The 20206-nt window shown below is 47.6% G+C and overlaps 1 protein-coding gene across 3 annotated transcripts in view; it reads right to left on the reverse strand.

Moving 5' to 3' along the window:
• The window catches only part of ZNF831 (zinc finger protein 831), a 91701-nt gene that overhangs the window by 64329 nt on the left and 7166 nt on the right, over nucleotides 1-20206 (reverse strand). For 2 of the 3 annotated variants that reach the window (XM_042229926.1, XM_060396953.1), the window contains exons 2-3: nucleotides 5045-8604; nucleotides 3827-3966 (exon numbers count right to left, since the gene is read on the reverse strand). In XM_042229926.1, coding sequence (XP_042085860.1) covers nucleotides 3827-3966; nucleotides 5045-8569 — 3665 coding nt within the window. In that variant the 5' untranslated portion in view covers nucleotides 8570-8604. Of the gene's footprint in view, nucleotides 1-3826; nucleotides 4060-5044; nucleotides 8605-20206 lie in introns of those variants that run through there. The other variant, XM_042229927.2, reaches the window with a different exon arrangement.

The raw sequence follows: 20206 nt of genomic DNA on the forward strand, positions 1-20206 counted from the left end.
AGAGTCTGCTCCTGACATTAGTAAGAAGAATATAGGAGCATGCAAACTCTCACACTGTCAAGTTGAAAATGTAATTATCTTATAACCCAGTAATTCCACTTTAAGGTATATTTCTTAGAAAGCCTCTCACATTGGTGTTTAAGGAGGCATGCATAAGCATGTTCACGGCAAAGTTAACACATACACAAAAAACCGAAAACAATGTAAATGTCCATAAATATGGGAATGGAAAACGCAACGTGTTATTCTCATGGGATAGAATACTCTATAGCAATTAAGATGAATAAATTGTATCTGTATGTATCAACATGGCTATATCTTCAAAACTACAATATGAAGTTTAAACATCAAACTGCAAGATGATAAATTCAATGTGATATATATATAAATATACACATATACATATATATTTTAAAGACACTAAACAATTTATATATTAGTGGATACATTGATTATAAGGTATGAACACATGGATGGAAATAGCACCAAACATATAAAGCTACCTAATTATCTTTTTGTTCTATTTCCTTTATTTTATGTAATATTTAAATACTACATAAAGTAATATTTTATTTGTTTTATTTGTTAAGGCTCGGAAGCAAATATGATAAAATGTTAACATCTGTTAATTCTGGATCATCACCCATGAATCTGTTATAGATTTTCTAAAATTTTCCGTATTTTTCTTTATTCTTATTTTTTCAAAAAAAGAGAAAAAGATGGGAATTCCTTGGCAGTCCAGTGGTTAGGACTCCACACTCTCACTGCCGAGGGCCCAGGTTCAATCTCTGGCCGGGGAGCTAGGATCCCACAGACTGTGCAGCACAGCAAAGAGAGAGAAAGAGAGAGAACATGCTGATACATGAGTTTCATAACACTCTGTGAGCTGGGACCCATAGGGGGATCTGCCACAGTATTTCATTTCCTGTAGAATGTTAAAGACAAATGGAGTGGAAATGGGGGCATGAACTTAAAAATGGGCTTCTTTCTTAAGGAGAGAACACACAGGTTGATAGATAGATAGACAGCATAGCTAGGTGGATGGATGGATAGATAGATAAATAGATAGACAAGGTAGATGGATGAATGAATGGATGGACAGACAGATATCAATATATCAATATATCAATAGTCAAGGTAGGTAGCTAGATGGATGGATAGATATTGATAGATATAGATATGCAAGCATACATACATATGTGAGTGGGTAGATGGATATATAAATGGATACACACACCCTATAATATAGTCATTCACATCTAGGGGATGGATGGAGACAGAGAGTGTCAGAGACAGATTAATACCCACTCACCCCTGCAGAGATGGCCCTATCCTAATCCCCAGAACCTGTGTATACGCTACCTTCCATGGCTAGAGAGACTTTGCGGACGTGATCGTGATGAACATGTGTTCAACCAGTCTAGTTCAAGCGTTGGGAACAGAAGGCTATAAACGAGGCACCCCCAGCCTTGTGGCCCTCTCCACATCTCCTAGGACCCTGACTGAGGTCTGGAGATTTCAGGCTTGCCATTGTCACTTAGATGTCGTGTAGTGTGTCGTTTGCTATGTGGGAGCAAAGCCACACACCTGTGCTCCTGGGCTGTGGTCAGGGTGATGTAGCATTGCTCTCTAAGCCCACTCTCTGGACCAGCATCCTCAGCATCACTGAGGAGCATGTTAGAAGTACAGACTCTCCAAAGATCTCTCTCAATAAATGTCATATTGCACTTGGAGATATGTGAAAGTGAAGTGAAATCACTCAGTCGTGTCTGACTCTTTGCGACCCCATGGACTATACAGTCTATAGATTTCTCCAGGCCAGAATACTGTTGTGGGTAGCCATTCCCTTCTCCAAGAGATCTTCCCAAACCAGGAATCGAACTCAGGTCTCCCGCATTGCAGGCAGATTCCCTGCAGCTAGGCTACAAGGGAAGCCCAAGAATACTGGAGTGGGTAGCCTATCCCAGAATATGTTTTGATATTGATCGCTAACATAATTTAACAGTGATGAGAACAGACTCTATATGATTTCAATACCTTTAGACCATGAAATTTTTGTACCTGGTCTTATGTCCCTGGATATGTTCCAGTGCCCCCTAGTTTACAGTCTATGGGAACGTGAATAGAATTTGTACCCTACTGTTGTATGAAAATTGTATAGCTCTCAATTATGTTGAATTGGTTCATAGTGCTTTTCAGGTCTACTCTATCTTTCTACTTCTCTGTATAATCACTCTATTAATGTTTGAGAGTTTGATATGGAAAATCCAACTAAAAATTTTAATTTATCTACTTAAAAAAATAATATATCATGGAACTATATGTAACTTTGTTCTGCATTTTCCAAGTCTCCTGTAACTGTGTTATATTTTCATAATTTAAAAAAATTAAAAGTAGAATTAGCATTGTAATTATCCTTCAATTAAAAACAAAGAAAAAATTAATTTAAAAAATTTTAATAAAATTAGCAAAAATAAATTAATAAAAATTAAAAAAAAAAAGAAATGCAGACTCTTGGATAGCACTCAGACCCACTGAATTTGACACAGCATCACAAAAAATCTCCAAAAAATGCTATGCGACTTTCGTGTCTGTTATGGGCTGGGAACACCAGGGCAAGCTGCTATTTCACACATAAGCACTGGAGGAAGGCTTGCTGGTTCAGATCTGGGTCCTTGCGGAGGCTGCCCAATCTCTCTGTGGGTCTCAGTGTCCTCATGAGAAAAATGGGGAGCCTGGCACACAGTAAACCTTCAGTGAAGCCAGCTGTGGAAACGTGGTCCTGGCAGACATGTGAAACGGGCAGGGGACTCAAAAGAGGGTTTGTCATCTCCAGCCACGGAGACTCTGAGTAGTTGAAGGCAAGCATTAGGGATTTGCGTGGCCTCTTGATGAGCACCTAGGTCTGGATCAAACACCTACAATAAGAGGAGAAGGCCAAGCACTCCTGGAAGGAGACATCGTTGGGGGGCGAGGTATGGTGTGGAGGTGCAAGAGAGCCTCAGGGATCTGGGTTCAGAGTGTCAAATGAAGATGGATGAGGGCTGGGACCACAAGTCACACTGAGGGGGAAGGGAACAACCATGGGAAAATGGGACAGAAAAACTTTGCAGCGGGTGCAGGGCAGTGTTGCTGTTTAGCAGCTAAGTCGTGGTCCTGATTAAAGAATTTGCTTTTTAACTTGCACACAGTGGGCAATGTGAAGGGTTTTGAGCAAAGAGGCAAGACAATCAGAATGTCATGCTAAAAGAGGAGTGTTTGCCCCTACCCCCCACCTCATTTGCAGTTGGGAGTTTACGTATGCACTCAGAGCACAGAGAAAAGTCTAGAAGGGCACACACCTAAATGTGATTGTCTCTGAATGGTGAGATCACTAAGATATTTTATTGTCTTCTCCTTGTTCATGTGTATTTTCTAATTTTTCTGCAAAGGACATGCATCACTTGCATAATTAAAAAAGCAATAAAATCTGTAAATAATTAACACGCTCTCTCTTCAGGACTTACACTGAATGGATGTGTTTTCCACTCAGTTGTTTCAAATATTTGCTGGATGCCTGGCCTTGAAAAGGGCACCATTGAAAAACACAGAGCCAGTGGATTGATGGGGAAACATTTGAGTCCTATAACCATGAAACTCTACATCCCAGTTCCTAAACAGGACTCTCTCTCTCTCTGAGTTTCTCTTTCTCGCTCTCTCCCTTTCTCTCTGGGCACAGAGATGCCTTTTGAATCCCTGGTGAAGTTTTCTTTGCAGGTTTATTGAAATTGCAGTTTGCAGTGACAGTGTCACATGGGGAAGTGACAGAGGAGGCCACACGCCCTACCTTTTAGAGTGGATGCTCAGATGTTTCCACCTGCTGCTCCCACGAGGTATCTTCGCTCTTCTACGAGACCGTCGTTTCTTCCACTCTGGCTCAGACACCCGGTCCCAGGACAGCATCCCTTGGGCTGTTGGGTCAGAGAGCTGAAAATACCAGTGATGCTGGCGTCATATTGCTCACAGCCCTTGTGGTGGGAACAACACAGAGGGGTCTCCCACTGCAGACAGGATGCCTGTCTGGAGAAATCAGGCATCAAAATACTGCCTTGCTAAATGGTCTGTGCATTCCTGGGCAGAATCTTCTGGAAACTGCCTGGGCTGGATCTGCAGAGGAAAGCCCTGACCTTTGGTGATACCGTGGCTGTCTCCTTGCCCTCCTCCAGCAAAATCCACGCCCAGTAACTGATTGCCTTTTGGAGGAAGGAGGCTAACTCAGGTTCTCTCTCAGGCCCAGCACAATCTTTCCTAACCCACCACTCTTGGGATGAAGACAATACTACCAGGGAGAGCAGCCTGTAAGCTCTGCTTACAGAGAACCAGGCCCTGTTGTTCCACATGATTAAATTAGGACAGAGGCTACAGGACCCTCTTCAGTCACACTGGTCCAAGACATCCCAGGGTGGGACAGCATCCTCAGTGATACAATCCAGGTGCATGGGGTCCCTCTAATGGTGGGACTCTAAGCCTTTTTAATCACCAAGGATTAATCAACCCTCTAGAGCACTCAGCTCCTTAACCTTTCTGCCATGGCTCCCAGTAAACTCGGGAATCAGTAGAATCTGATTATAACTATTTTTTCTGGAATCCCTGGAATGATAATGCTCTCCTTTGAAGAGTTTTTTTCCTGGTGTCTGTCTCTCAGTAAGGGTTTCTGATTTTGTTGACTACCCAGAGAGCTCCCCTGAGGAGCATTTCATTTTTACTTTTTGCCTCTGCTACCAGGAAGCTCCTAGTCAAGGTTTATGTCCCGTTATGAAAAAGATATCACCCAGAGTGGTAGGTACAGTTATTCTTTCCTTTGAAACTTTTTTTCATGATTTTCTTTCATTTTATTTTACTCTTGGGGCCTCTATTCACTCCCTTGGAAGTGGGCTGAGAAGACATTCTACAGGACAGCGGAGGCTATACCAGACGGCCTCACACTTTCTCTCCATCATCACAAGTCCTGCCTGCCAAACATCCTCCCTCGGCTCCCAGGGCCCTGGGGCAAAACTGGTATTACCTTCGATATCTGCATCTGCCCTCCATCTCCAGGGCGTATCCTGGTCCATGCTCCAGACACTGTTTTGCTCACCAGCCAGGCGTCCGGACCCTCACCCTGGAGGCCACCTCCAGGTAAATGTAAGCCCAGGTACACAGAAGCATCCTTCTCCTTCTGTTCCATCGGCAGGGGGAGGCTGCGGCTCAGGCAACACCACGTGAGCCGGGGCTCGGCTCTCAGCGATGGAAAAGAGCCCTGGACCCCACGGCTCCGGGAAGGCTCTGCACTGGTGCACAAGGCCAACTCAGGCCAGTGGGGAGCCGTGCTGGCCGAGAGACAGGAGCCAGCCTGGTGGGAGCAGCAGGGGCTAAGCTCTGCTGGAGACCCCAAAGGAGGGGCTTGAGTGGCACTCTCAGAAGGTGCCCGCAGCTCCCCAGTGGGCTCCCAGGAATTGAGGACACCCCCAGAGGGCCCAGCCCTCGCCACAGTGCTGCTCCTGGAGGTTTCTAGGGTTTCATGGGTCCCACTCCTCCAGGGTTCGCACGTTGGGGCAGGCAAGAAGGAGGCTGACCCTTTGAGGGCGCTGGCTGTTGGTATACCAGCATTCAAGCCGCCCCTCTCCTCTCTCTGTACCCCCTTTCTCTGGTCCCATGACCTGGACCAGCTGGGGTATTCCCAGAAGCTGTCTTCTCCAGCTGGGGCCTGGCCTGAGACAGGACAGGGAGGCAGGAGGGCCCCCTGCCCTGACTCAGCAAAAGATGTCTGTACCTCAGGCCCCCCTCTCTTGCAGATAGAGTCCTGGCCTTGGTCTAGCTTCTGGGGGACAGGCGACAGGGGGCAGGTGTCTCGCTGGGGAAACCTGAGGAGGTACTGGGGAGGAAAGGCCATGTCCACCGGGCCAGTGAGGGTGTGAAGAGCCGGAGGGTGGGAGGCCATCTGGGAGGGACACCCAGGGGGACATGGTGGAGGCTCCGTGTCTTGAGAACCCTCCCACCTCAGGGCTCCAGACATGACCCTCTCTGTGCAGTTGCCGCTTCCAGGCAGCCCCCCCGGCTTTTCCCCGGGGTTAGTGTCCTGGTTCTGAGGTGGTGGTGAGGCAGTCTGCATGGGGCCACCAGGAGTCTCTCCTCCTGCTCCCAGGAGCTCCTGGCAGCTTAGCTCCTCTACCTTCAGCTTCTTCCTCTCTGAGGGGAGCTTGTCGTCCAGGGGCTTAGGCTCTCCTGAGCTCCCGCCAGGCCCTCTCGGGACCACATGGGCCTGCTGACAGGTTTCCGTGGTGCCCTCACCACCGCAGGTGCCACCTTCCAGCTTGGAGTCTGGCCTGGGAGCCTCTAGATCACCCCCTTTGCGGGGACCAGGTGCTGGGAGCTGCTGACACTCCAGCTGTGGGCCCTCATGTGGAGGAAGCAGAGGGCTCCTGCTGCCTAAACAGAGGGCTTCTCCACTGCTGAGGGCGGGGGGTGAGGCGGCCGTGTTGGAGCCCAGCTGGTCAGGGCCTCCTGTTCCGGCCACTGTCTCCCCCTGCTTGTGGGGCTCAGTCACTAAGAGGCCTGCCAGGACTGGCGGACTTGCCCACGGCCCTGGCTTGGCCCCCATAACAGTGTCCCCACCACCCGTGGCCTCTTGCTGGAGAGGACGCTCCAGGGCCGCCCCACCGCCCACTGTCGCCTCGGTAGCCTTTCTGCCTCCACGGTGGCTGGCTTTTGCTCTCTGGTAGATGCTCTTGAACGTGTCCTTCCCATACACTTGCCATTTCTCCTGTGAGAACATCTTCAGCTTCCTCTGGCCGCGTTTCTTAGCAGCTGCCTGGCCCTTGCTGGCAGACACCTCCTCAGCAGCTGGTCTCTTTCCCTCTGGGTCCTCCACGGGGGCCAGGGCATCTGCAGTCAGGGGGCACGGCAGGTCCTCGACCGCTGCCTGTCTGACCAGGGCCCGAGGGTGCCCGCCTGGGGCATCAGCTGGGCGGGCGGGGGTGGGCTTGGGGCTCAGAGGTTTCTGCCTCCGGGGCCAGGCGTCCTGAGGTTCCAGCGGCTCCGGCCACGTCCCGGTGCCCTCGACGAAGGGCAGTGAGTTGCTCCTGGTGACTGGCACGCAATCGGTGCCAGTGGAGAGCTGCGTGGGGACCGAGTGGAAGAAGAGGGGGCGCGCCCTGTCTGGGGGCGTGCAGGTGGAGCGCGCGGCACGCAAGGCGGCCGGCAGCCTCCCGGGTCCCGGCGGCCGCAGATCGAAGTGGAAGGAGTCCTTGTAGGTATAAGGCATGGGCAGGTCAATGCTGCCCTGCTTGGACAGTACCGTCTTGCGGGGCCGCACGTGGGCCAGCTGGGGGTCGTCCACCACAGCCTGGTTGTGCGAGATGAGCCTGGCAATGCGTTCCTCCAGCCGCCTCTTCTCCAGCTCCAGACCCGCCACCCGCTCCGCGTGCCCGGGCCCGGGGCCGCCCTCGCCCTCGGACTCGTTGCTATGCTCCGACAGGCTGTGCAGGGGGCTGCCGGCGGCCGGCGGCTGCTCAGCGCTGTCCGAACGGGACAGGTAGCCCGAGTCGGTGCTCTCGCACTTCCGCAGCCGGCCCTCCGAGGGCTTGGCGTCTCCAGGCTTCTCCACCTGCTGTTGCTGCAGCGCTGAGCTCGGCCTACTGGCCGTCGGGGACCGAGGCTCTGGCAGCTTCCACCTCGACTGCGGGCTGGCCAGCGGGAGCCCGGGAGCAGAGTCTACAGGGGCCTCCTTGATATCAAACGTGGACCCCCGGCAGGGAACAGCGTCCAACTTCCGATCCAGGTTCTTGGCAACCAGAGACACATGCGCGGTGGGCACCGCGCAGTGCCCAGCGGCGTGGGTGCCGGGAGAAAGGGGTCTTTGTGATCGCGCCCGGTCGGCCCCCGTGGGCTCAGCGGCCTTTTCGCTTTCCTCTAGGAGGCTGCTCCCCCCACCGTCGGACTCCGAGGAGAGTCTGGAGTTGTTGAGGTGTGTCTGGGTCCGTCTGTGCTTGTATAAGTTGCTCTGGGTCTTAAAGGCAATGCCACAGGTGGCGCAGGGGAAGGGCCGCTCCCCAGTGTGGGACCGAATGTGCTTCTCCAGAACGCTGGGCTTCAGGCAGTCCCGGCCGCAGTGTGGGCACAGGTACCTGCCAGCGTTGCGCACCTTGCCTGGGCTGCCCAGAGCGGGCCCCAGGCCCGGTGACAGGATGGGCAGAGCGCCCACGATGTTCACTGTGAGCCCCGGGGCCACCGGCTTCCCTGCTCGGGTGGGACCGGGCCCTTCAGGCTGCAGCAGGGGGCTGAGAACGAAGGGCAGGCTGCCCCCGTCCAGACTGCCTGTCACGAGCGGAGCACGCGGCTGGAGCCCTCCGGGAGGCACTGTGTGGTACAGCGGGATGGGCAGGGCCTTCAGGAACACGGTGGGGGCCAAGCCCTGCTCCCGAGGCAGGATGACGGGGCCCAGGGTCAAGTGAGGCGATGCTTGCCCACCCGGGGCCCCTGGGGGGGCAGAAGCAGGTGCCGGCTGGTCCCTGGCAGGCGAGGTAGGACAGGCAAGTTCTGGCACATCCATCCCACATCATCTGGGTGGCCGGGGTGCTGGGAAACCTGTGAGCAACAACCGGACTTTACTGTGGGTATCTCTCTTCTCTCATTGTACAGTACACACTTGCCTGCCCGCACTGGGCATTTCATCACCTCTACTGAAGCCACAACAATCCTCCCTCAAAAAAAATGCCCTTACGCTCTTGTAAAAAAAGGGGGAAACTGAAGCTCAGCAAGTGGAAGTGACTTGTCGTGAAGCTAAAACATGACAGGGCAGGGTTCAGACCCAGGTCTGTCTGAATCCTGTCTTTTATTTAGTTTTCCAAAGAGAACTCTTGATTCTTGCCCTGCGCACAGGTATGCGGTGGGCTTGTCACTGGCATCCCCCTACCCAGCACAGTGCCCTGTGCAGAGGAGACACTCAGAAAATGTGCTGACTTCGAGACAAAAGAAAGTCGTGCAGCTCATCAAGGGCCTCAGAGTCCACAGTGACCCCATGCACTGGCGCAAGTCCCTTTCTTCATTTGGGCCTTGGTTTTCAGATCTATAGAGTGGGCAGAGAATCAGCATCTTCCACTCTGGAGTGCTGAGTCTCTGCTGTTGGATGAGGACAACAGGGAAGAAAACCGATCTGAAGGGATGCTTACTAGACTGAACAAATGAAAATATAAAACTCCCAGCTAAATTTGAATTTCAGATAAACAATTCATAATTCTTTAGCATGTATATATGTCTCAATTCTTGCATTGGTCTTGCTTACACTAGACAATTATGCATTATTTGTGTGTGCGCATGCTCAGTCATGACTGACTCTTTGCTATCCCATGGATTGTAGCCCGCCAGGCTCCTCTGCCCATAGAATTCTCCAAGCAAGAATATTGGAGTGGGTAGCCATTTCCTTCTCCAGGGGATCTTTCCGACCCAGGGATCAAACCCAAGTCTCCTGCTTGCAGGCAGATTCTTTACCATCTGAGCCACCAGGGAAGCCCAAATGTGCCCACAATTAAAAGTTAAATTATATAAATCTGCAATTCAATAAAGCATGTTAAAAGCAAAGTTACTACAACTGGATATTCACATGCGAAAGAATGAAACTGAATCCTTACCTCACGCTACATATAAAAATTGACTTGAAATGGATCTAAAGCCTAAATGTAAAAACTAAAACTATGAAACTGTTAGAAGAAAACATCTTCTTGACTTTTAGAGTAAATCTTCATGACCTTGGATTTGACAATGGGCTCTTAGTTATGACACAAAATGTACAAGCAATTAAAATAAAAGGATAAATTGAACTCTTTCAAAATTAAAAGCTTTTGTACATCAAAGGACATTATCAAGAAAGTGGAAAGACAACTCACAGAATGGGAGAAAATATTTGCAAATCATATGCAGGATAAACAAAAAGACAAACAACTCAGACAAAGAGTGAGCAAAGGGTTTGAACAGACATTTCTCCAAAGAAGATATCAGTTCAGTTCAGTTGCTCAGTCATGTCCAACTCTTTGTGACCCCATGAATCGCAGCACACCAGGCCACCCTGTCCATCACCAACTCCCAGAGTTTACCCAAACTCATGTCCATCGAGTCAGTGATGCCATCCAGCCATCTTATCCTCTGTTGTCCCCTTCTCCTCCTGCTCCCAATCCCTCCCAGCATCAGAGTCTTTTCCAACGAGTCAACTCTTCACATGAGGTGGCCAAAGTATTGGAGTTTCAGCTTCAGCATCAGTCCTTCCAATGAACACCCAGGACTGATCTCCTTCAGGATGGACTGGTTGGATCTCCTTGCAGTCCAATGGACTCTCAAGAGTCTTCTCCAACACCACAGCTCAAAAGCATCAATTCTTTGGCGCTCAGCTTTCTTCACAGTCCAACTCTCACATCCATACATGACCACTGGAAAACAATAGCCTTGACTAGATGGACCTTTGTTGGCAAAATAATGTCTCTGCTTTTCAATATGCTATCTAGGTTGGTTATAACTTTCCTTCCAAGGAGTAAGCGTCTTTTAATTTCATGGCTGCAATCACCATCTGCAGTGATTTTGGAGCCCCCAAAAATAAAGTCTGACACTATTTCCACTGTTTCCCCATCTATTTCCCAGAAGATATACAAATGGCCAAAAACACATGTAAAGATGTTCAATATCACTGGTCATTAGAAAATGTAAATCAGAGTCACAATGAGATATGACTTCATGTCAACTAGCACACTGTTATAATAATAATGAAAATAACATGTTGCTGAGGATGTGGAGAAAATTTTAACCCTAGTGAGAATGTAAAATGATGCAGTTCAGTGCAGTTCAGTTCAGTCGCTCAGTTGTGTCCGACTCTTTGCAACCCCATGAATCGCAACATGCCAGGCTTCCCTGTCCATCACCAACTCCCGGAGTTCACTCAGACTCACATCCATCGAGTCACTGATGCCATCCAGCCATCTCATCCTCTGTCATCCCCTTCTCCTCCTGCCCCCAATCCCTCCCAGCATCAGAGTCTTTTCCAATGAGTCAACTCTTCGCATGAGGTGGCCAAAGTACTAGAGTTTCAGCTTTAGCATCATTCCTTCCAAAGAAATCCCAGGGTTGATCTCCTTCAGAATGGACTGGTTGGATCTCCTTGCAGTCCAAGGGACTCTGTGGAAAACAGCTTGGCAGCTCTTCAAAAAGTTAAACATAGATGTACTACCTGACCCAGAAATTCCACGTCTTCATATATACCCAAAAGAATTAAAAATAGGTATTGAAATAAAAACATAGACATAAAATTTGATAGCCACAATTCAAAAGAGCCAAAAGGTGGCAACAACACAGGGGAAAGATACTCTGGAGAAGGAAGTGGCAAGCCACTCCAGTATTCTTGCCTGGGAAATCCTATGGAGAGAGGAGCCTGTATGATCCCTACAGTCCATGGGATCGTAAGAATTGGACACAACTTCATAGCTACATGTCACATTCATAGCCTGGGATTGGCTTCAGTGGAAGTATTTATACCACAGAAATTGGAAAATGCTACAATTAATCCTTTTTCTCTTTTTCGTCCCAAGACTGTCACTCCTATTCTCTGTTCCTCATAAACCTGTCTGTGTTGTAGATCTCACAGATTTGAGACCTTGTAATTTTTTAAGGAAAGACTTAAAGACAGAAATCCCTAGGGAGGGGTAGGAGCTACTAGAACTTCTAAGCACTGCTATGAAGGGAAGGTGAGGCTTCCTTGAAGGTGCCATGTCCTTTCTACTAGCTGAGAAATTTCCAGGTGCTTCCCAGGAGAACCATCAGACCCGCCTTCCTATCTCTGCTCACCTGGCTCCCAGGTCACTCGAGCGCAGCTGCTGGGAGGATCGGATGAATGACGTGTATGGAAACATCGAGGGTGGCATCAGGCAGGGAGGAAGTGCTTGGTTCATCTGAGTTTCCAGTGATACGCCATAATATTTTGAACTGTTAATGAGCGAATCTTCCCCTCCCCACCTTCCCTCCTACCCCTTGTCTCTTCCCCATCAGTCAGCGCAGCCAACTCCCTTCAGAGCCTCCGGGAAGGGAGGCTGTCTCAGGTGCAGTTCCCAAGAAAGAAGGCCATGCATCATAAGGATTCAGTTTAGGAGGTGATTTCAGATAACACTGACAGGGGAGTGGGAAAGCAGGGTGAAGGAAGCTTTAAGGAGTGTGCTATCCACAGATTAAGTTAACCTTAAAAATACATTCCAATATACATTAGATGCAGACACATACTGTCTGATTCCACTTGTACAGGGTACTTAGAAGAGTCAAATTCATAGAGTTAGACTGTACACTGATAGATGCCTCAGGCTGGGGAGGTGGAGAGGAGGCAAGAGGGGAGGGGTAGTTAGTCTTTAATGGGGACAGAGTTTCAGTTTGGGAAGGTGAAAAATTCAGGAGTCGGATGATGGTGACAGTTGCATGACAATGTGAATATACTTAGTGCCACTGAACTATACAGTGAAATATGTTAAAATAGTAAAATAGTATGTTTTATATTATGTGACTTTTACCACAATAAAAAATATTTTTAAAAAATAGAGTGTATCATCAAGCAAGTCCTCACTGAGGGCCCTACGTGCCCTCACCTAACCAGGTTGGGGAACAATAGATCATATAAACATGTTACCCCACTGGGGGCTGAAGGCACAATGGCTGGCATGTCCAGCTAATCAAGGAGACACACCCAGTGGGCTCTGTGGCCCCAGAAAATCTCATCCCCAGCAAGACTGCCTGCAATTTGTTCCTAAATGGTAAATGTAGAGAAGGATGAATGGCCAAGGCTTCCAATGGAGTTATTACGGCAAAAACAGAGGACAGACTTGTAAATTCCAAAGCCTAAACCCTAAGGGGACTCTGATGAGGACCATCCTTCGGTTGGGAGGAAGTGGGAAGGAGAAAAGCCAGAGGGAGGTGATGAGACCCACAATAGCAATAGCTGCAGCCACAAGTCCAGTGGGAGGGATGGAAGAAGCCCCCAGGGTTCTATGCCCAGAACCCTAGAGCCCAGAAGGCTACAGCCCAGAACAACTCCCAGAGTACCCAAGAGGGGTCTGAGAGTGACCCGGAAAGTGGGTCAAACCCAGGGCAATGCAGGAGAAGGGGTGACTCAGCGAGGGGGGCTGGCTTGTGAGGGGAGGTGGGGGCTGAGTGAGCACCACCTGTCTCCTGAAATAAGCCCATCATCAGGGGAGAGAGAAAAGAAGTCCAGAACTGACTGCCTTGAGGTGGGAGAAGTGAGGCTTCAAAATAGAAATTCCAGAAAAAGAGCGCTACATCTCTGACACACCTGCCACAATGATTATTTTGCTCTCTGCAGCCTGTTGCGTGATCACAGCAAAATTGACGCCTTTTAGTAGCAGCTGATCACTGCCAGGGAGGTAGCAAGCCCACCAGCACCTTCCGGAGGTTGGGGAGCAGGGACATGGCACTTTTCCCAGGAAAACTGCAAAGGACTGCGCTGATGATTCTCACTCTGAACCAAGGGGGTGGGAAGCCATCCTATCGCCATCAAGCATGTGCCCCAGGAAGGCTTTAGGAGGACCACCTGCTCAGCTAGACCCACTGCCAAGCGCTGCCCCCGCCCCCTCGCCCTCCTGAGGGTCCACCCTGCGGAGAGCTTCTCGGACTCCTCGCTTCCTCCATCTGTCACGTGTGGGCTTCCCACTCACCAAAGCTATGTTCCTCTAAGGGGAGATGAACAGAAAGGTGGGAGGAACCTGAGGAAAGTGACTATTTCCAAAGGCCCCTTTCTTCAGAGCAACCCACAAGGGGCCCTGGGCAAAAAGACAAAGTGGGCATGCTGCAAATAGGTTTTAAAAACTCACCTTCTGGGCCTGAGAGACAAGACTATGAAGATGGAATTTTCAGCAGATGGAACTTCCAGAAAGAACGTGGGTACCAAGACTGTCATTCTAGTTGCAAGTTTTCCAAACGTCAGTCCATCCTGGCTGCCTGTCACCTGCTGTGCTGTGTGGGGGAACCACTTGCTTCCCCCAATCCCTGGGCACCTGGGCTAGCATTACTTTAACAGGGAACTATGTGCATAAGACTGTGAATGTACTCAGAAGCACAGAACTGCACTTTAATATGGTTGAGATACTCAATTTTATGTTATGCATATTTTACAACTTTTGAAAAGTAAAAAGAAAGGTGATAATATATCACCGGGCTTCCCTGGTGGCTATGATGGTAAAGAATCTGCCTGCAATGCGGGAGACCCAGGTTGGATCCCTGGGTTGAAAGGATCCCCTGAAGAAGGGAATGGCCACCCACTCCAGTGTTCTTGTCTGGGAAATCCCATGGACAGAGTAGTCTGTCGGACTACAGTCCACGGGTAACAGAGTTGAATGCAACCGAGTGACTGACACTTTCATTTGTTTCACTATATCTACCCAGTTAGCCAAAAGTTTATTTTCATTCAAAAGCCTGCAAACAGGTTTAAAGCAACAAATGATTCTATTTATAACTTTCTAAATATTCTAAATAATCCATAATATTCTAAAACTTAGAAGCAACCAGGATGCCCTTCAGTAGGTGGGTGAATAAGTCAATCATGGTGCATCCAGACAGTGGAATATTATTCAACATTAAAAAGAAATTATTTTAATTAAAATTTAATTTTAATGACAAAAGACTGGAGCTATCAAATCATAAAAAGAAATGAAGACACACAAATGAATATTTTTAATCAAAAGAAGCCGATCTGAAAAGGCTATATAGTTGGACTGTATGATCCAACTATATAACATTCTGGAAAAAGCAAAGTTATGAAAACAGTAAGAAGATATGTGGTTTCCAGGGGATGAGGGGGAGAAAGGGATGAATACATGGGGCACAGAAGATTTGAAGGGCAATAAAACTGTCCGGCATAGTACTGTAGTACTGGGTACATGTCATTATGCGTGCATGTTCGACTCTCTGTGATCCCATGGACTGCAGCCCACCAGGCTCCCCTGTCTGCGGAATTTTTCAGGCAAGAACCCACTGGATGGGTTGCCATTTCCTTCCCAACCCAGGGATCGAACCTGTGTCTCTTACAGCTCCTTCATTTCAGGTGGATTCTTTACCACTGAGCCACCAGGGAAGCCCATTTATAAACTTAAACCACTCTTTTAAATTTGTCTATTAATTTTTAAAATTAAAAATAAAAGCAATTAACTTTTTAAAGACACATGTGAAAAGACATTTATTGTCACTGGCCGAGAAGTATGAGGCATAGATCATCATGCCGTGTCTGCTATCAGTTAAAACAAAAACAACCAACAAATAAATGCTTATAATAACTGGAGGGGAAAACGAAGGAGAACTATACAATTACTCAAAAGAGAACCAGCATGCTCACCCTCAATATCAATAAGGCCATTCATACCCATGGGGTCAGCGGAAGCCTGTGAGGAGCCATAACACGGCATCCTATTTTCCAGGGAGACACCCATGACAACTGAGTGGGGAGCCAGGATGACCACCCCATGAAGCAGTAATGAGGAGCTCACCCTTGGGGGTCAATAGAAATCAGGTGGGCAATCTGCACTTCTCTCCATTTTCTCCCCCTGCTGAGCAGCATCAAAGGAAGCCAGTAAAAACAGAAGGTTTAATCCATCCAGACTCTCATAATGTAGTACCCAAGTGACTAAGTTTTGATCAAATCACTTTCCATATCAGGAAGATGTCAAACTGAGTAAAGAAAGATAATTCCCATAAATGCCAATACCAAGATGCAACAGGTGTTGGGATTATCTGACAAAGATTTTAGAGGGCCCATCATGAAAAAATGTCTCCATGAATACTTACAAATAGGATTGAAACAAATAAAAACAGTCTCAGGAAGGAAATCAAAAGTAAAAGAACAACCAAATAGACATTTTAGAACTGAAAAATACTATAACCCCAAATCTTAAAATTCAGTGGGTGCGCTCAACAGCACAACAGAAGGGAGGGGGAAAAAAGAAGCCATGAACTTGAAGATAGAACAATAGAGGTTTCCCAGTCTGAGCAATAGAGAGAAAATAGGCTGGAAAAATAAAAAATGAGCAGAGCCTCAGGGACCTATGAGATTAACAAAAGCTATAACATTCATATCATCTGAGTTCTGGAAGGAGCCGAGACACAGGACTGGGATAAAAACAATATTCATCGAAATACAGCTGAAAACTTCAGTTTGACAAAAGACATATAAACCCATGGAATCAGGACACTAGTGAATCTCAAACAGAATAAACCAAAGAAATCCTCACCAAAACACATCACAGTCAAACTTCTGAACTCTTAAGACTAAGAAAAATTTCCTCAAAGCCGAAAAAGAGAAATGACAACTTTCCTATGGGGAAAAACAAATCCTAATGCCAGCAGGCTTCCTGTCTGAAACTTGAGGTCAGAAGGAAGTAGCACAACATTTTTCAAGGGCCTAAAGAAAAGAACTGTCAACCACAAATTCTATATCCAGCAAAAAGACCCTTCGAGAAGGAAGGGGAAATGAAGGCATTCTCAAATAAAACACAGAGAATTTATCATCAGCATGAATGGCTAAAGGAAGTTCTCTACATAGAAAGGAAATAATAAAGGAAGGGGGAGTTCTCTGGTGATACAGTGGTAAGGACTCCACACTCTCACTGCCAAGTTCAATACCTGGTCAGGGAACAAAGATCCCACAAGGCATGTGGTGTGGCAAAAAATTTTTCAAATAAAATAGCATAAAATAAAAAGTCATTATAAATTAATGGTGTGATCCATTCTTGTAAAAATAACATTACTACTACTAAAAGAAGGACACTTGGAACTTCAAGAAGAAGAAAGAACACTGGAGAGAGAGAAAATAGAGATAAATTCAATATTTCCTTTTGAATTTTCCAAATGATGTTTGAAACAGAAAACACTAATGCATTTAGAAGAAATATTTAAGACAGTTAAATATAAGTGGGAGAAGGTAGAGGAGGTAGTTTCTACATTTCACTTCAGCTGGTAAAGCAGTGACACCAATAGACTATGATGAGTTATGAATCTATAATGCAATACTAATAGCAACCACATAATCAATACGAGGATATCCGACAGAGCCCGCCTGAACCACAGGCCACAGATGCCATCTCTCTGCAACCATACACAGAACCTTGGGCTGGAAAGGATGTGGCTGCAGCCTTCCTGACAGTGAAACTGGGTACCCATCCAGGCAAAGCACAACTGTCTGTGGCTGGGGCTCCATACAGACTGGCCAGTCCCTCTGCAAGCCCGACTTCCCTCCACACAGCCCATGAGCTCTGACTGCCTCTGTCCCCACTAGTGTCTATACTCCCAATGCACACCCACATCTCTTGTCATTGCCTGCTTCTGACTCACACTCCAGAAGGTTACCTATTGTGTGCTCAGCAATTCCAGACCAGCTCCAGTTGGGCTAAACTAGCCAACATCTCTGCTGTTGGGTGACTAAGTCACAACTTCTTCACTGAAATCTGAACTCCATCCAAAATCTGCCCTTTTGTGGACAATCTCTCGCAATCCTAGGGACTATAAACAATGTTCTTAAGTCTTGTGCGTACGTGCATGCTAAGTCACTTCAGCTGTGTCTGACTCTTTGCAACCCTATGGACTGTAGCCCTCCAGGCTCTTCTGTCCATGGGAATCACCAGGAAAGAATACTGGTGTGGGTTGCCATGCCCTCCTCCAGGGGATCTTCCTGACCCAGGGATCAAACCCGCATCTCTCATGTCTCCTGCACTGACAAGGCAGGTTCTTCACCACTAGCACCACCTGGGAAGCCCTCTTACATCTTATAGTTACTCTTTTATTTTAATCATCCTTATCCTAAACTTCCCCCATGTAACCAACTATGTGATGTCTATCTCCTGATTAGATATACGTACTACAGAATCAGTACTGGAAGGGGCCCCAAGAGACAGATCCCTAAAGATGGGATCATGCCCTTGAACTTAAGTGTGAGGTTAGATCCTTGCCTATGAGAAACGGGATGCTTGCAACCCATGACAAGCAGTGCCATCACAGTTAATCAAGCTATTACCTGTGGTTGCTCATGATAAAGTGCCAATGGGGGCACATGCCTTGGGAATACCAGCCACACATCAGTGACGATGACAATCAGGAATGTGGTATGAGATGAATTTTTCTGACTGACATTGAGCACTTAGAAAACTATAAACCCGGGTCTATTAACTCCCACCTCAAGTCATGATCTGAGAATCAGACAGCTTCCACAACAGCCCTGAAAGAATTTATTTCAGGGCTGACATGACAGAAGATCAAACACAAAATTTAATGGTGCAAGTTGTGCATTTAAATGGCAGCTGGATTCACAGTCTCACTAAGGGTCTAGGGTGAAAATTAGGTCAGTAATCAGGTAAGAATGAGATCCTGAAACTTGGAATAAGGCCATCTGATTGGACCTGGAGAAACTGACAGCAGCGACTCCAAGTCACTCTGAACCTCTCTGACCAGTAGCAGTAGCTTTTCCTCCAAAGTCCAAGAAGACCAATCTTCCTCAGCTTGAAAACCCCATGGTATGCTCCCTTGGGGCATTAATAGATGCCTCGAACGGGGATGCCCTCTCTTCTCAGAGCCCACCACAGCCCCCCACCCTTTTGTCAGTAACTAGAGCTGCATGTTGGCATGATTCAGGGAACAGGTACAGGCTATGTTATTGTTGTTTATTGTTATTTTATTGTTTTTATTGTATATTATTGTTGTTGTAAGTCTTGTCTGACTCTCTGTGACCCCATGGACTGCAGCACACTGGATTTCCCTGTCCTTCACTATCTCCCAGAGTTTACTCAGACTCATGTCCATTGAGTCCATAATGCCCCTGAGCTTTACCCAGGAGGAAATAGCTTATATACCAAAATAGCTGTAGATCTTTGATAACACATATCAGCAGAAACCTGGGAATCCATGTTTGGGAGTAGATCCTAAGAGTGTTATAACAGAAGGGATAGAAAGACCATCAGTGATTGGGCCACTTTCATTGATGAGGTGCTTATCAGAAGTTCTCAACTTAATGTATTCTTTGAGTGGCTGGATGTGGTTTTGTAGCTTCCCTGGTTGGTTAACAGAAACTTGGACCCAATGGTGACCTAGATTTCATGAGACTGAGATGCCAGAACTCCTCTGGTCTGATATGGAGGCAGGAATTCAGCAGCTCAGGTAACTAGGAAGGCTGGCCTGGATGTACTGTGTGCCACGTTCAGACCTACCCACCCACTCCCCAACCACAATTTTCTAGAAGACCCAAAGGCCCTCTCCTCTCTAGGGCATTGCACTCATATCCCTGAAAACCTCTGTGGTTGCTCTCTTTTGAGGTCACGTATGTCTAGGGGGTGTCAGCCTTGAGATGGGCTCCCCAATTTCACTGGGGATCCCAGGAGAGCAGAGGCCAAGTGGGAGCACTTAACTGTCCATGAAAAAGTGGGCGCATCCAGCACAGGGCCATGGGGAGGGGCCAGGAGTCAGAGTTCCTTGGATCCTAGACATCTTCCATGGTAGCTGATTGACCAGGGTGCCACTGGGGGTAAAATAGGAGGTCAGTCCCTAGGATATGGCTTGATCTGGATAACAAGAAACTCTATGCATGGTTGTGTGGTCACTAGTAACCTGACTTGGCCCTTCATCCACTCTTCAGAACTTAGTCAGTTCACAGAGCCAGAGGCCTCTGATTGAAGGGAAGCCTAAGTGCCCTTCAAAAAGAACCCTGTACTATTGCTCTATAGTCAAAGCTATGGTTTTTCCAGTAGTCATGTACAGATGTGACAGTCAGACCATAAAGAAACCTGAGCACCGAAAAATGGATGCCTTCGAATTGTAGTGCTGGAGAAGACTCTTGAGAGTCCCTTGGACTGCAAGAAGGTCAAACCAATCAATCCTAAAGGAAATCAACCCTGAATATTCATTGGAAGAACTGATGCTGAAGCTGAAGCTCCCATATTTTGGCCACCTGATGCGAAGTTCCAACTCATTGGAAAAGACCCTGATGTTGGGAAAGGTTCAAAGTAAAAGTAGAAGAGGGTGCCAGAGGATGAGATAGATAGCATGACCAACTCAGTGGACATGAATTTGAGCAAACTCTGATAGTGAAGGACCCAGAAGCCTAATGTGCTGCAGTGCATGGGGTTGCAAAGAGTCGGACACAACTTTGCAACTGAACAACAACAGGAGAATTTCC

The sequence above is a fragment of the Ovis aries genome, chromosome 13, assembly GCF_016772045.2.
Source record: "Ovis aries strain OAR_USU_Benz2616 breed Rambouillet chromosome 13, ARS-UI_Ramb_v3.0, whole genome shotgun sequence".
Taxonomy (NCBI): Eukaryota; Metazoa; Chordata; class Mammalia; order Artiodactyla; family Bovidae; genus Ovis; species Ovis aries.